At 54.8% G+C, this 14,506-nt stretch overlaps 6 protein-coding genes across 6 annotated transcripts; 3 read left to right on the forward strand and 3 right to left on the reverse strand.

Moving 5' to 3' along the window:
- Positions 1-159: 159 nt before the first annotated feature.
- Positions 160-1,921, forward strand: CLAFUR5_03667 (uncharacterized protein; the record flags this gene model as incomplete). Its single annotated transcript, XM_047902815.1, has 3 exons — positions 160-178; positions 267-582; positions 640-1,921. 3 exons carry the CDS (start codon positions 160-162, stop codon positions 1,919-1,921), a joined length of 1,617 nt encoding a protein of 538 aa, XP_047757568.1.
- Positions 1,922-2,178: 257 nt separating this feature from the next.
- On the forward strand, positions 2,179-3,663 carry CLAFUR5_03668 (K(+)/H(+) antiporter 1; the record flags this gene model as incomplete). Its single annotated transcript, XM_047902816.1, has 4 exons — positions 2,179-2,259; positions 2,309-2,749; positions 2,799-3,099; positions 3,152-3,663. 4 exons carry the CDS (start codon positions 2,179-2,181, stop codon positions 3,661-3,663), a joined length of 1,335 nt encoding a protein of 444 aa, XP_047757573.1.
- A 192-nt stretch (positions 3,664-3,855) lies between these two features.
- On the reverse strand, positions 3,856-6,482 carry CLAFUR5_03669 (uncharacterized protein; the record flags this gene model as incomplete). Its single annotated transcript, XM_047902817.1, has 2 exons — positions 3,856-5,960; positions 6,098-6,482. 2 exons carry the CDS (start codon positions 6,480-6,482, stop codon positions 3,856-3,858), a joined length of 2,490 nt encoding a protein of 829 aa, XP_047757572.1.
- Positions 6,483-7,265: 783 nt separating this feature from the next.
- Positions 7,266-9,312, reverse strand: CLAFUR5_03670 (Mitochondrial large ribosomal subunit protein mL67; the record flags this gene model as incomplete). The annotated part of the gene is made up of 2 exons (XM_047902818.1): positions 7,266-9,152; positions 9,208-9,312. The coding sequence occupies 2 exons, from the start codon at positions 9,310-9,312 to the stop codon at positions 7,266-7,268; spliced, it is 1,992 nt and encodes a 663-aa protein (XP_047758381.1).
- Positions 9,313-10,310: 998 nt separating this feature from the next.
- CLAFUR5_20161 (uncharacterized protein) lies at positions 10,311-11,115 on the forward strand (the record flags this gene model as incomplete). The annotated part of the gene is made up of 2 exons (XM_059462998.1): positions 10,311-10,525; positions 11,025-11,115. 2 exons carry the CDS (start codon positions 10,311-10,313, stop codon positions 11,113-11,115), a joined length of 306 nt encoding a protein of 101 aa, XP_059318905.1.
- Positions 11,116-12,226: 1,111 nt separating this feature from the next.
- Positions 12,227-14,041, reverse strand: CLAFUR5_03671 (uncharacterized protein; the record flags this gene model as incomplete). Its single annotated transcript, XM_047902819.1, has 3 exons — positions 12,227-12,694; positions 12,745-12,985; positions 13,056-14,041. The coding sequence occupies 3 exons, from the start codon at positions 14,039-14,041 to the stop codon at positions 12,227-12,229; spliced, it is 1,695 nt and encodes a 564-aa protein (XP_047758501.1).
- Between the last annotated feature and the right edge of the window lie 465 nt (positions 14,042-14,506).

Below are 14,506 nucleotides of genomic sequence, written 5' to 3' on the forward strand. Positions count from 1 at the left end.
CTAGCTGCTATTCACTCCACGAGCTGACTTCTTTTTGGTAGACCCAAGACTTTCTTCCGCAGTTTCATCTTCCTCTACCGCAGAACAACACCGCCGCCGACGCGACTTGCGACTACAACACACGCCTTGTGTTTGATCCTTGCCGACACCACCGCAACTATGGTCGCATCACTCGAAGGTACGTACCGACTTTGAGGGTTGGATTCCTGGCCACAGCTGTCGCTCAGCATTACGACTTGTAGTTTGAAGACTGACATCACGCACAGGCTTGCCCGCCGAGCTGCTGGCTCGAGTGGTGCACTATGTCCCTCGACCCGCTCATCTGAAGTCGCTATGCTTGGTGAGCAAGACTTTGCAGAACACTGCCACGCCAGCCCGGTACAGATACGTTGAGCTCGACGAACATTCGAAGGGCTGGCCAGACCTAGAAGTCGGTCACGGTCTCCTGAGTGCTGACAAGCCTGGCCTTGCACATGTACGCGAGCTCTGCTGCTGGAACGTTGACCCCGAGAGCGAGACCCGTGCGGCAGCATCTGTGCGACTGCTTCTACAGTACCTGCCTTGGGATAGTCTCGCTACTTTGTAAGTCCAGAATTGTCGGGTGCAGACATAGGGGGCAAGTGGACTGATGAGAGATAGTCACGGCTCCGACATACCAATAGACAAGGCCACTTTAGTGGCGCTGCTCACACAGCAGACTCGGCTGAAACACCTCATTCTTGGGCCTCTCTGCTTCGACATTAACCCACTCCTGCAAGCTAAAGCTTTCACTGAACACATTTGGGCCAAGCTTGAGACTCTGAGCATACCTAAGAGACTCGACAGTGTGCAAGATCTGGTCGCATACCGTCATGTCATACGAAAGGCGCCCCGGTTACGGACGTTGCAGGTGTCGTGCCACGATCTTGGGACAACTGATACCAACACCACGAATTCATCCCCAGAAAGTCCTGTGTTCGGCTACCTTTTCCCTCCAACTGTGGGCGGTTGCTTGCCCCAACCTCCGCTCAAATTGCAGAAGCTGATGTTGAGGGATATCGACCTTACCGCAATCACAAGCAGGTTCTCCGATGTATTCGACATCCACTCGCTACAGTCTCTGGAAATTGACGATTGTCTTGACTGGCCGCACCTGCTGACTGACCTCGCTGGGGCATTCGCAAAGCATGGATCGTCTCTGCACAGCTTCTGTCTGACCTCTTGGCGCTCCTGTCACGAGCCCGTAGAACAGCTGCTACGATCGGTCAAGAACCTGCGAACATTGCACCTTTTGTCAGCCGAGCATGACAATCCAATCGCGTTGAACGCATTGGATGGGTATCTGGCTTCGCTAGTCGACGTTTTCGTGGTATACGACTGGTGTGGCACAGGCGACTACGCTCCCGGTATCCAGCAGCTACACGAGGCGATAGCCACAAAGATGCCATGCCTCGAGCGACTTGGCGTTGCGCTGCCGCCCATTTGCATCTTGGATGCTGCTGCTGAGGAGTCAAGCAGACACATGTCCTGCTTGCGCTCACTAGTTGCGGTACCCAAGCTCGAGCTGCTACGCATCGTGAACTGGCCAAGCATGCCGGCTGATTCATTCGCGGACCCTGAAGAGGTGGACAATGAGACGTCTCGTCGTCGGTCAAATCGCGCATTGTACCAGTATGCAGTGAAAGACTTCATGCTTTCCAGTCTACAACAGGCATTTGAGTCAGCCAAGAGACGACCAGGAAGCTGTGTCGTCTGTATGGATAGCATCTGTGACGATCGAGGATCGGATGGAGCTGTAAAGACACCGGTAGATAGCCTCTATTTCACCCCGGGCAAGGAAGCTGACATGTACGGAAATACGCGAGTCAATGCGCTCCAAATCACGGTGGTGGAGGCCCGGTATTTTCTAGAGTGCGACGATATGTTCTGGGCTTTTTCATGACCTGGCTTTCGAGTGGTCTCCACTTCCTGGGGAGAATGATCAGCAGAAGCTCAGATTGCACAACAGAACTTCGCCAGGGTCGATGTCGACGTTCAACGTCTACCTGACTTCAACACACATCGCATGCTCTCACGACTATTTGGCTATCCGAAGTCTACCCGGATCTCCATCAAGGTCGACACATCTGCTCTGGGCAACGTCAATCTCGAATTGCCAGCCTGATAGTAACACAACCATGATCAAGAGGAGGATCAAAGATGACTTCAGGCTCAGTCTTCGCCGGAACCAGCCCACTCCAATACAACGCCAAAGACCCCATCACGCTTCTTCTCTTCCAGGTACGCATGGAAGCATCTTCACAACATCGGGATACACTAACTCAACCAGGTAATCCTCATCCTCGCCGTCAGCAACCTCGTCCACCTCCTGCTTCGACACTTATGGCAACCCCGCGTCATCTCAGAAGTCATTGGCGGCCTTCTCCTAGGTCCCTCCGTGATGGGTCATATCCCTCACTTCACGGAAACCATCTTCCCGGCCCCCTCGATCCCAGTCCTAACCAGCACTTCCACCCTCGGCCTCATCTTCCTCATGTTCCTCGTCGGGCTCGAAGTCGATCTCTCCGCTGTGCGTACCAACGCTAAACCAGCTATTATGGTCGCAGTCTTCGGGATGTTACTGCCGTTCGGACTGGGTTGTGCGTTGGCTGTGGGCATGTTTGAGCATTTTGGCGCTGGAGAAGGGGAGGGAAAGTTTGGGGTGTTTGTGTTGTTTATTGGGTTGGCGCTGAGTATTACTGCTTTTCCTATACTTGCTAGGATACTGATGGTTCGTATCGACTGTTCTATTTGTGATCATGTGTTGATGTGGGGTGCAGGACTGTAACTTGCTCGATACACCAGTGGGTGTCATTAGCCTGGCGGCTGGCGTAGCGAACGATGTCATCGGATGGAGTCTTTTGGCAGTTGCAGTGGCGCTTGCGAGTGCCGGTTCCGGGCTCATCGCACTGTACATCATCCTAGCATGTGCCGGGCTAGTGCTCCTAATGCTCTTTGTCATCAAACCTTGCCTCGCATGCGCCCATACCAACCTCACCATGACCGATTCTCCGAACGACCTCTTCACCCTCCTGATCCTCATCACCGTCCTCTGCTCCAGCTTCTTCACAGCGATGATAGGTCAGTAATCTCCTAGCACATGCCAACCTCTCCCCAAAGCTGATGTGTTCAGGCATCCACCCCATCTTCGGCGCCTTCCTCGCCGGCCTCGTCGTCCCCAGCCGCCCCACCCTCACCAGAACCCTGACCTCCCACCTCCGCCCCCTAATCAATCACATCCTCCTCCCCCCCTTCTTCGCCACCTGCGGCCTCGCCACCGACATCAGCAGCCTCACCTCCGCCATCGACTGGGCCTACGTCCTCGGCATCATCCTCGTCGCCTTCATCGCCAAAGTCCTCGGTGGCTTCTGCGCTGCGAGGATGTGTGGGATGAAGGCTAGGGAGAGCTGGACGGTGGGGATTTTGATGAGTTGTAAGGGGATTGTGGAGATTATTGCGTTGAATGTTGCGTTGGAGAAGGGGATTGTGGAGGGGAGGGGGTATAGTGCTATGATTGTTATGGCGGTTGTGTTGACGGGGGTGACGCAGCCGGCGGTGCTTTGGGTTTATCCTGAGGGGAAGAGGGGAGGGAGGGTGGGGGTGGAGGCGAAGGGGGGTGGTGTTAGTAGTAGTAGTACAACATGATCATTGAACATGCTATTCGCCAAGTCCGACAGTACTGAAAAAGCCTCTGCATGTGAAAATCATGCTCAAAGTAGGCAAGACAGCGCTTCGCGCGCCCCTCGCTCCCGCAAGCGAGGAGGCTTCCATGCTGCCGTCAGAGCCTCTCGCGTGTCGGTCATGTCCCTGTAATGTCAGTATGTCAGTCGCTCAAGCTTACTCGTCAAGCTCCACATCAGGGCTCTCGCCCGGCTCGTGCCCCTGCTGCTGCCCGCTGCCGTCGCCACCGTCCTCATTCTCTCCACCCTGCTCTGCTTGCTCAGTGTCTGCTGTACCGTCGCCACTGGTCTCCTGCTCCGCCTTTCCACCCTCATCATCCTCCTTGCCACCTTCGGCATCCTTCGTCTTCTCCTTCGTCTCATCCTTCCAGCGCACCTTCACACCCGCAGCCCACTTCGCCTCATCGGCCTTCAGTCTGCTAACGAGACTGTTGATCCCAGACTCATCTCTCTGCAGCGTGCCCTTGAGGCCAAAGGCCTTGTTGAAAGCTTTAGCGATCGTCCTGTACGACTCTTTCTTATCGCGGACCAGCTCCCACACCCACTTCTTCTGCTCGGAGGTATAGCGTTCTCGCGAGTCTGGTCTCTTCTGTCTCCAATCTTGGCGAATCCTAGTCTGCTCGGCCCAGCGGTTGAGCTTTTCGACGAGCTTGATGTCCTCCCAGCCTCCCGGTGCGTCGAGTTCGTGGGAGCCTTTCCAGCGTTCCCAGCGGCCACCTTTGAGGTAGATCCATGTGCGGTGTGGTTGTGGGACGTTGCCATTGGCTTCGCCGTGAGTGTCGACGGTTGGTCTAGCGCGGGCGACGTCGAGGGTGATCTTCTTGATGAAGTTCTTCTTGCCGACCATGCGCGTCTGGTATTGGCCACGATCGTCATGTGCGGTCTGATCATGTGCTGGTGTGCCATCGTTTGGTGGCCAATGTGCCAGGCCTGTGACGGGATCAATGCCGAAGCCGCGATCTACTTCGACGCCATCGACGGGGTCCAAATCGTCGAACTCGTCGTCCGAGAGCACGGTCACTCCTCCATTGTTGGTGGTAGTGGGCGCGTCGGGCACCCAGACGATGTCGACAGAACCGGTCGGGTCGGCGAGTGGATCGCCGCCAAGAGCGACCAAGCGGTTGTGATGCAAGCGCACTCTCCAGATGTCTTCGGCTGTTGGGTTGTGATTGCCAGCTAGATGCGGTGCAGCCCAAGCTTGATCGCCGAAGTTGATTGTGGCAAGATTCTGCGATTCAGGGGATAGATAGTACCACTCGCCATCGCCAGGGGGCTGCACAGGCGGGTTGAGGTACCCATTGACGGTATTGGGCGACCATCTGACCAGTACTGGCGATGTGCCAGGCTGCAGACCTCGACGAAGGGCACCGTTTGCTATGCATTGTGCTGCATGGTGAGCATCGTTGAACTCCAAGATCTGTGCATTTATCTCATCGATCTCCGTGAGATACTCAAATGTGCCATCACCATGGCAAGGGCCTCTCGGGTTGAGGACAGCTCTGTTGGCTCTAGCATTCTCAATGGTCTCCAAGCGTCGTAGATCGTTTCGTGGCGGTATCGATGTTGATGCTGAGCCGTTGTTTGCTCGAGGCTCGAGGACGTACGAGGCATGTACTGCCGAGTCAATCCATCCCACAAGCTCAGAGACGATCTGCGGTAGTCCCAGACTCGACGGATCATGGTGCACCGTGATGCGGCCTGATGGCCATACGATCACACGTCGGTCGTTGCCCAGAAAGTTGGTGGCTGGGAACATTCTCGCCAAACGCAATTGCTCTTCCTCGCTGAGCTGGTAGAGAAACGCCCCCTGTCTGCCATGATCACCGGCATCTGGGACTTGCGGTGTGTGAGGATACCTCACCTCAAGATAATGCTCCGAGGTTCTTGGTTCTGTGGCATCATGGGCAATGCCCAAATCCTCCGCCTCTTGCGGCAAATCCATCATCTCCATGTGGCTGCCAGAGAAGAACCACGACGGCAGGTTGCTGTCACGCAGGTACTGGTTGTACCATTGCGTGGTGTATGGTTGCTGGCCGTGGAGTGCCGGCACGCGCGTGATGCGACGCCATCGCCCGTTGGCATCGCGGATGGCCGCCAGATGCGGCGGGCTGAGCAGTGCCACGGCCTGTGGATCGTGGCCGTATAGGCGGAGCGTAAACTCGTAGCCCTCTGGGCGGGCTGACATGTCGGCCAGGTCTCGACGGGCACGGTATCGCTGCACGAGGGTGTCCCTCTGCTCCGTGTTGCCCTCTTCGAAGGGATCTATATCGTTTGTCAGCATGGCACGTGAAAGCTGCAGTGTCACAGGTGGAATTGGAATGCAGTATGTGAGGTTTGTGCTGCAACAGGTGAGGTTTGTGCTGCAACAGGTGAGGTTTGCATTAAAGGTAATGACTTACGCTGGCTGCCCTCCAGCAGGTTCCCGAACGTGCGGACGACGGGATCGTCCTCAGCCCCTAGGGCAACGTTGTCCGGCATGGTGCTTGTTGCTGCTGTTGCGGCGGGAGCGACAGCAGGCGCGGGAGGTGGTGGCGCGGTGCCTGTGGTGGGAGCGCCTTCGTCGGCGGCATTGTTGGTGGTGGACGTGGTGGTCCGGGCCTTCTTGTTGGTGGAGGGGGCGGAGGGAGAGGACTCGCGACGCTTCTTGGGAGCCATATTGGCGATGTGAATGTCGCCAATATTGTGCAAGTTGTCGGGAGGAGAAAGTTTAGAAAGGGAATCTGGTGGGTTGTGTGTTTTGAGTGTCGTGGTCAATGCGGCGGGCAAAAGGTCTTCCCCGAGCATGTGAAAGAGGAAGCAAACGCGCCTGACCCTTCTGAAAGCCTTGCCTGCCCGAGTTTAGCCACTCGCGACAATCACCATTCACTGGTCATGCTGCACCAAGCAGTCCTCGATGATCGTGTCTTTATGCACATTCGACAATGCCTCTAATATAGACTCGCGTGATGGGTCGTCTGCTGAAGATGTCAACACGTCGTCACGCATCCCCTCCCGCTCATGCTACACCACACCACCCCAACCAACCGCCTCGCCTTCACACGCAACGCAACGATCTCGGACTCCACCCGCGCGAAGGCACATTTGCTGAAGAATAACGAACACACACATATCGCTTCGCGCTGTAGATACCTTCTTGTATCCGCGCTGCACCAGACGACTCGAGAGGACCGTGTCTCTGTTGCCTACAATCGTCTGGCGCAGATCGAAGCTCGCGCGACGTCGCTTCAGCTGGGGGCGGTACTTGTGTATTCACTGTGCCAGGACGACGGGGAGGACGGTGTCTTTTGTGAGAATGTAGACGTAGGATCGAGAGGACATGGCGCGTCATCGTTTCCGGCAGAGGAAGGCTTTCCATACCAGGACAATGGCGAGGAACGGTGTCTCTTGTGACAATGTAGAAGTGGGATCGAGAGGACATGGCGCGCCATCGCTTCCGACAGAGGTAAGAGGTAGGCTCTCCAGAGAACGAGGGACCCGGCAATTCGAGAGGGACGTGGCCCATCCACGCGGACTGGTTTGGAATCGAGATGGGTCTCTTGCAGTATGATATGATACATATGTACATGTTTAGACCGTAGGCTGCTGGTCCACAGTAGCATCAACAGGCAAAGGCGCGAGCTTGAACTTGTTCTTCGCCTTCTTCAGGTCCTGGTTGGCACGCTTGTCCCAAGATTCCTTGCTAGCCATCTGTCGAACCCGGCCCAAGATCTCCTCTTGAATCTTCTGCAGCCTTTCGGGGTCTTCTTCCTCGACGAATTCTTCCGCCACCTCTGGCGCTGCCTCCAGCTCTTCACCTTCCACTTCTGCCGCTTCCACATCAGATGGGTCCCTACCAGGTAAGAAGCCGGATTCAATCTCTTGAGCCTCCACGAACTTCCACGGCTTGTCAACTCGTGCTTGCAAGCCCATCTCTGCTCTGAGTCTTTCCACCTTCTCCGCGGTAGTCTCGTCCAGCTGGAAGTTCTCGCGCCTGCCCTTCCATGACAACGCCCTGAATTCAGCTACTGTCTCGGTGTCGACAAGTGGAGGACTTCGCGTAGTGTAGCCCATCCGCTCATGCTGCACCGCATCCGGCCATGAGGCGGCGTACTCGGCGTCCGTGATGTTCGCCCACTTGACTGTGATGCCCTTTGATGTGTAGACGGGCCTGTTCCAGCGCTCAGCTTCTCTGCGCACCCATCCACGTTTTGGCAGGTATTCAGGGTCGCGCTTGATAGGGTCGAACTTCTCTGCGTACCACAGCATCTTTGCCCTTTTGTAAGCTGGTAGCAATTGCTCTGACGACGCTGCTTCTCTTGCCGACGCTGTTTCTCTTGCCAACGCTGCGTCTCGCGCCAACGCTGCTTCTCTTGCCACCGCTGCATCTCTCGCGACCGCTACTTCTCTCGCTGCCTCTTTTGCCAATGCTGCTTTCTCTGCCGATGCTGCTTCACTTGCGGACTCTGCTTTTGCTTCTGCTGCCGATGCTGTTTCTCTTGCCGATGCGGCTTCGACTGCCGACGCTGCCAACGCTGCTTCTGCCGTGTCTGCCGCGTCTGCTGCTTCGGTTGCTGCTCCTTCAATGTACGCTGGGTTTGCTTTTGCCTCTTCCACTGCCTTTGCCGCCCACTGCATCCTTTCATGTCGCTGCTCGGCTTCCTCGAAGCTCTCTTCCGCCTCGGCTGTGGGCTCTTCCACCTCGGCTGAGTTCTTCCTCTCTTTCGGTCTCCCTCGACGCTCTGCAATCTGGTTTGAGAGTGTCTCAAGCCCACCGTTCTTCACCTCTTGAGCCAGACGCTCAATCTCTAAGCTAGCCGGAGGTACTTCTTTGGCCACTTGTGCTGCACGTCGCATCTTTTGGAGTTGCTGTCTGGTAACGACAATTTGTTTCTTAAGCTTTCCTCTTCGGCCTTCAGTACCATGCTGTCGCAGTTCTTGCAGCGTCTTGCAGAGTTCTTCAATCTGGGTCTCAATCTTCTCAATGCTTCCGTTGTCCGCTTCTTGAGCGAGGCGCTCCATCTCTTCAAGCGATCGTGTCCGCCACTCGTCTGCGTGCTTCTGCTTGGCCTCGGCAGTCGTTGCGCCCAGCTCTTCTTGCTCAGTCAAGACGGCCGCCAGGTCTGCAATGCTGTTCGCCTTCTGGTCCATGACCATCTTGAGCTTCATCTTGTGCTTTTGGCGCTTCATGATGTCGTAGACAGTCTCCTTCTTGCTGCCTCCTCGGTCCTCGAGCTTCTTCTTCTCCCTTTCAATCTCCTTGTCGGTCATGTTCCGCGTCATCATGGCTGTTTGCTCCCATGATAGCTCGTGGAGTTTGCGATATTCTCGCAGCTTCCTGAGGGCATGGATGCCTTGCTTTGCACCGTGTGGCGTTGCGGGAAGCTCGACGCTGTATAGCGGTCGCCATAAGTCCTTTCGTAGCTGTGGAGGCGTGTGGTTCGCGCCCAGGTCTGGAAGTTGCTTTAATGCCGTGTTCTGATGGGTGTTAGCTGTTGAGCCTTCAGTATCGAAAGACAGATGGTGTGCATACATCAAGCGTGCGTGATAGTGAATACAAGACCTGGTTCGTCCGGACGTTGCAGAAGGCGTAGACGAAGCGCCCGTGAGGGACGATCTCCTTCTGGATGGCGCTCATCTTACCTGTGTATGTCGTTCAGTCCGGCACAAGTTATCGTTGGGTCATGGTCGATGGCAATGGCTACACGGAGCTCGTGTCAGTGTCAATGCATCTAAGAGGTCACATCGCCGCGGAGGTGCGAGTCACGTGGCCGAGATCCTAGCCGACGATCGGAAACACGCGACATCATACATGAAGGTGATCAACATGCTGTGACGTTCTTATCCGAACACACCGCCGGCTTGGCGCTCAGCTTTGTATTTAGAGTTTTCTCAGGTAGCTTTTCTGTATCTCAGATTCACACTCGCCAAGGTTCTCACAATGCGCAAGCACAACAACGACACCAACACGGACGGCAAGCTTTCCTCACCTGTGACTATGGCCTGGGTCTCACACCACGCATCTTCTCACGTCAACATGCAACCGCAGAGTCGGTCAGGCTACCTGCCATCTCATCCAACGATGACACCTGTGGCTGCTTGCTGACACCAATGCCAGCAGGAGTTGATCAGCCACGCCCTTTCAATTGACTCATTCTCGTGATTTGCGCTGGGAAAGGTTAGAGTGTACATGTAGCGGTGCAGTGTACGGTAAGGCATAGCGACTGCTGACAGTGCATGGTAAGAAGAGGCCGCGCTGAGACGCCATTGGTCGTGTACGGTAGGTGCAGGCTTGCGAGCTCGTGTATAGCAGCATCAGGCGGGCTTTTGTACTGCGTTCATGTCACCTGCAATTCCGGGGAACAAAGACTTCAAAGACTGCATCCGCACACAGAAAAGGTTCTTTCTGATCAAATATTGAGAAATACTCCTAGACTGGGCTTCAAACTCATCGACTGTCCAGGACTTACACTACATAAGACACAACATCTTCCCATACAACCATCACAACCTCAACCCACTGCCAACAACACCTACTCGGAAGGCCACACTGCACCCATAGCCACTGGCTCAGCCTCAACACGCCACTATCTCGGCATTTCAACCAACAACCCAGCCTCACCTCACTCAAACACCATGTCCTCCCCCAACTCAGCCCGCAAGGACTCCGCCAGCCAACGCGAATTCGACCGTCTAAAGGAGCAACACAGTGCTCTTGGCGGAACGGCTTCTGGCTACTCCCACGACGACGACAATAGCGAGCAGTCTGCGTGGCCGGACCTGCCAGAGCGGAGGCGATCTTCCACTTCGTTCAAGGAGACGGCCAAGAAGTTCAAGCCGACGAAAGCTGGGTATAGGAAGTTTCAGGATATTGTGTTGGGGATTGTTTGAGGAGAGATGTGACGAGGGATCTCGGGGTGCTCATATGGGACTTTGGAACCGATCTTGGGACGTTTGATAGAGGCGTTCTGAAAAGCGAATATACCTTACTTCTTTCATCGATTGTACAGTCTGGGCATGATGTGAACAAGCTTTTCTGACTACCCCTTCTCCTTCACGTCGCCTTCATTTTGTTCACCTTCATCTCGTTACACACTGTTCCAGTGCCTGCTGCTATCGCTCATTCATCACAGCCTTGAGCGCACCACAGCCCTTTAGACACTACGCTCCACCCGTGCCTATTCGCACCCACTGCAAATATCCTCCTCCCCTCGTCCCACCATCAGCCCTATCCGATCTCGACACGCCATCAACCCCAGGCTCTTCAAACCTCATCACCTCCCCTTCGGTCCGCACAGCAACTACCCTGCTACCCCCATAGCGATTCGTCTGTGCTGCCGTGTGACATAGAAGACACGACGGAACAGCTCTAGGGGAGAATGCGTCCATCCTGAGTGAATACAACGTCCACGTTCCCGTCTTTTGGATCGCCGATGCGTAGGTCTTGTAGACTAGGGGATGCGAGAGGATGGAAGAAATGTGTAGCGAACGTGTTGAGTTTGTGGTGGTAGAGCTGGACACTCCGCGGTCCTGGGTTGTTGTCCGTGGGGTGACTGATGGGCCAGGTATTGATGTGGAGGGTCGACAGGCTGGGAATAGGTTGGAGGTGGAAGAGGATTTTGGGATGGTCGTTTGTGATGCCTGGGTTTAAGTCATTGATGGAGATTTCTGGGAGAGATAGCTGTAGCTTTCGCAAGTTGAGGTAAGTGGACGCGATAGTACAAACATCGTCCTCACACAGCGCCCAGTACTCCTCTCTATCGAAGTTCCCGAACAGTCTGCGCCAACAGACCCATACGTCGCAATATAGCTGCATGCTTCTTGAGGCACTTGAGATTGAGCACCTTCTCGCACCCTCTAGTCTTGAGATAGAGGTATCGTGAGGCACTGAAACTCTGGAGGAAGTACGAAATGTCTCGCTCAGATGCTGTCTACTCGTCATCTTTGCTGTCTTCGAAATAGAAGGCTTCAAGGGCAGACTTGTGTGCCCTGGACATCTTCATGAGATGCCGCAAAGAGCTGCTGGACTCGTTGCCGTGCGTTAAGCTGAGCGAGCGGAACTTTATGCAGTCGATTTTCCTCACCAGTGTGCGTGCCGTGCCACCGAGTTGGGCGTGGACGAGTCGTAGTTCATGTAGTTCATGTAGTTCAAGGAAAGTGACTGTTAAGCCGAGGATGTGAACGGAGTTCTCTGCGCTCGTCTAGTCTGCATCCGATGTTGCGTTCAGGAGGATGCTTGTCTGGAGACGAGAGTGGGCAGGCTGATGGCGGGCACGGCCTGCGCGCTGCAGTGCCAAGACTCGAATCACAAGGTTAGCGGCTGCTGATGTGCATGTTGAGCGCAAGCCTTTGAGGCTTAGTACCGTTATGACCGGGATACATGAGATACATACCCTGATGACGATGTTGCTGATGACGGCTACGGCTTCTTGCACTCAATTGCTGTACGATCAAGTTTGCTGCGCTATCCTGCTCTAGTTGTAGACGAAGCTGCTGACCGGCTAACACAAGCAACCTTCACGACTCACTCGAAATATATCGCTCAAGCCTCACTACTTTGGCACAAAGTAGTCGCGAGTTCCCAAGCCACCATCTGTGTCTCGCGCATGCCTCGCGACAGCCTCGAACCCCGGTGCCACGAATCTCGCGGACTGCGCAGGAATTCGAATAGCACATGGCGCCGATCTTCCCCAGCAATCAGTCTGGTAGCCCTTGGAGTAGAATGCTCGGCCGTGGTCATGCTCAAAGCTGGTCTCATCTCTAGTGTCGTCGCTACTCTTGTTGAAGTAGACCCTGTTTGTGATCAATGTTTTGTCTCCAATGCACAGGAGCTTTGGCCGTTGACTCCGAGAGGGGCTCAATATGGCTAGATGCTGAAGTACTAGGCTGGCAAAGTTGTCCAAAGCATGCATGTAGTCCCGCTTGAAACGCTCGTCTCTGACTTCGTTGTCTTCGACAGAGACCTCAGGCCAGTCCAGGATGTGAAGGACTTCGAGCTCAGGTATAGTAGCTATCAAGCCCTGTATTCCAATCAGCAAGACGTTATACACGGCATACAATGCACACTTACCAGTGTCTGCGCAAACAAGCAATTTGAGATTCCCGGCGCGAAGGAGGTGACCGATGTCTCAGGCAAAGCTATCGCTAGCTCTGTCAGAGCCGTGCACTGCTCGAGTAGTGGTGCCAGTTCTGTTTTCGGAAAGCACGCTTGTGTGATATCTTCGTCATCGAATCCAATGGAAACACGCAGGTGCTTCAGTGTCTGCGCGTGTCCATAGAGACACTTGGGACGGAACGTGTCATCGTCGCACCTGTGAACAGAGTTTGGTCAGCCATACTCAAGGGCTACGCGACAACGTATGATATTGTCCAGTCACATACCCTAATTTGAGGTCGAGCGACTCGAGCCCGGCGAAGCACCCCAGGAAAGCTTGAAGGCGTTTCGTGTCGCACTCTTCCCAGCACACACCAAAAGAGAAGTCCAACAGTGACACCGAGGGCGATCGTGCGTATAGACTTCGCAAGGTGTCCAGAAACTGTCCATTGTTGGCACAGTCAACCATGTCGAGAGCCCGAAGTCGAGTCATATCCACATGTCGCAGCAAACGACTCTCTGCAACGGCCATGTCGATGTCCAACATGCTGAGGACCTGGAGTTGAGGTAGAAGAGGAGTCGATATGTGACTTTCTTCACCAAAGAACTTGTCCATCGTAAACTGTGTCCGCCCAAGCTCGTCATTCTTCAGCCGCTCCAAAGCAGGATCATCTGCTTCAGCTACCTCGCATCTGGGTATTCCGAGGACCTTGAGGCCAGGACGTGACTGGAGCACGCGGGCAGAAGTGTCCAAGTCGCTTGCTTGGCGAATCTGCTGCGGTACCTGCAATCTGTTCAAGAACCGGAAGTACTGACCCACATCTAGTCCCATCGGTAGACTAGATGGTCGGAACGACCCTGCAAGTATGCTCTCTAGTCGCTGTTGCCGCGTGCACAAGGCAAGCAGAGTCTCCGGCTCGAGTACCAGGGTGGCCGACGTCACAACACGTTTTGGACGATTGTGTGGTATCAGCTGTAGTATAGCGCGAAGTGTTGCGTTTGCCTCGGCGGCCGCAGCTTCATTGTCGGAAGGTACGTCGCAAACAGCGACTTGCCTGACAAGCTGGTGTCCTGGATGATCGTAGCGAAAGAACATCGACTTCTTCTCCCATGCATCGTGTGGAAGAAGAACAGTCTCGTAGAGTGCTGGCATCGCCACATCACGCAGCTGTTTGCACGTGAGACACAGACTTTTGAGGTCAGTCAGACGAGGTATGTATCCGATGATGGTGGTCTGAACTTCTGGTGGAAGCGCAAAAATTGGAGGATTCATCGTGATACAAGTCGAGTATGCGATTGTCGAGTAGCTGAGGAAGATGTGTGCTGTGCAGCTAGAGATCCTTTGGACCAGGCGAAGTTTGGACTGGTGCAAGTTCGTGTTGGTCGTTCTTTGTGCAAGAAAGTATGACCAGCGAAAAGTGGTGCGTGATGAGAAGAGATTGCGAGGTCGAAGTGTTGGGCAGAATCGGAAGTGGTTGGGTCGCCGCGGCCCGATGCCGACGGCGCAAACAGCATGTGATTTCAGTGAATGCCAGCGCCGTTCATACCGCTTTTTGTGAATCGCGGCTGAGAGAGTAACCCCATCGGTCGCATGTTCGTGATGCAGCTTCCTTTCTTGGTCCAGTACATTACATGCTGTATCTATAGCCCAATGGCGAATTCCTACTGTGTGACAAGCGATCTTACCGGTGGAGACCGTCGTCTGACTTCTGAACCCTCGGCCTTGAAGCCTGACAGT

The sequence above is a fragment of the Fulvia fulva genome, chromosome 2 (assembly GCF_020509005.1).
Source record: "Fulvia fulva chromosome 2, complete sequence".
Taxonomy (NCBI): Eukaryota; Fungi; Ascomycota; class Dothideomycetes; order Mycosphaerellales; family Mycosphaerellaceae; genus Fulvia; species Fulvia fulva.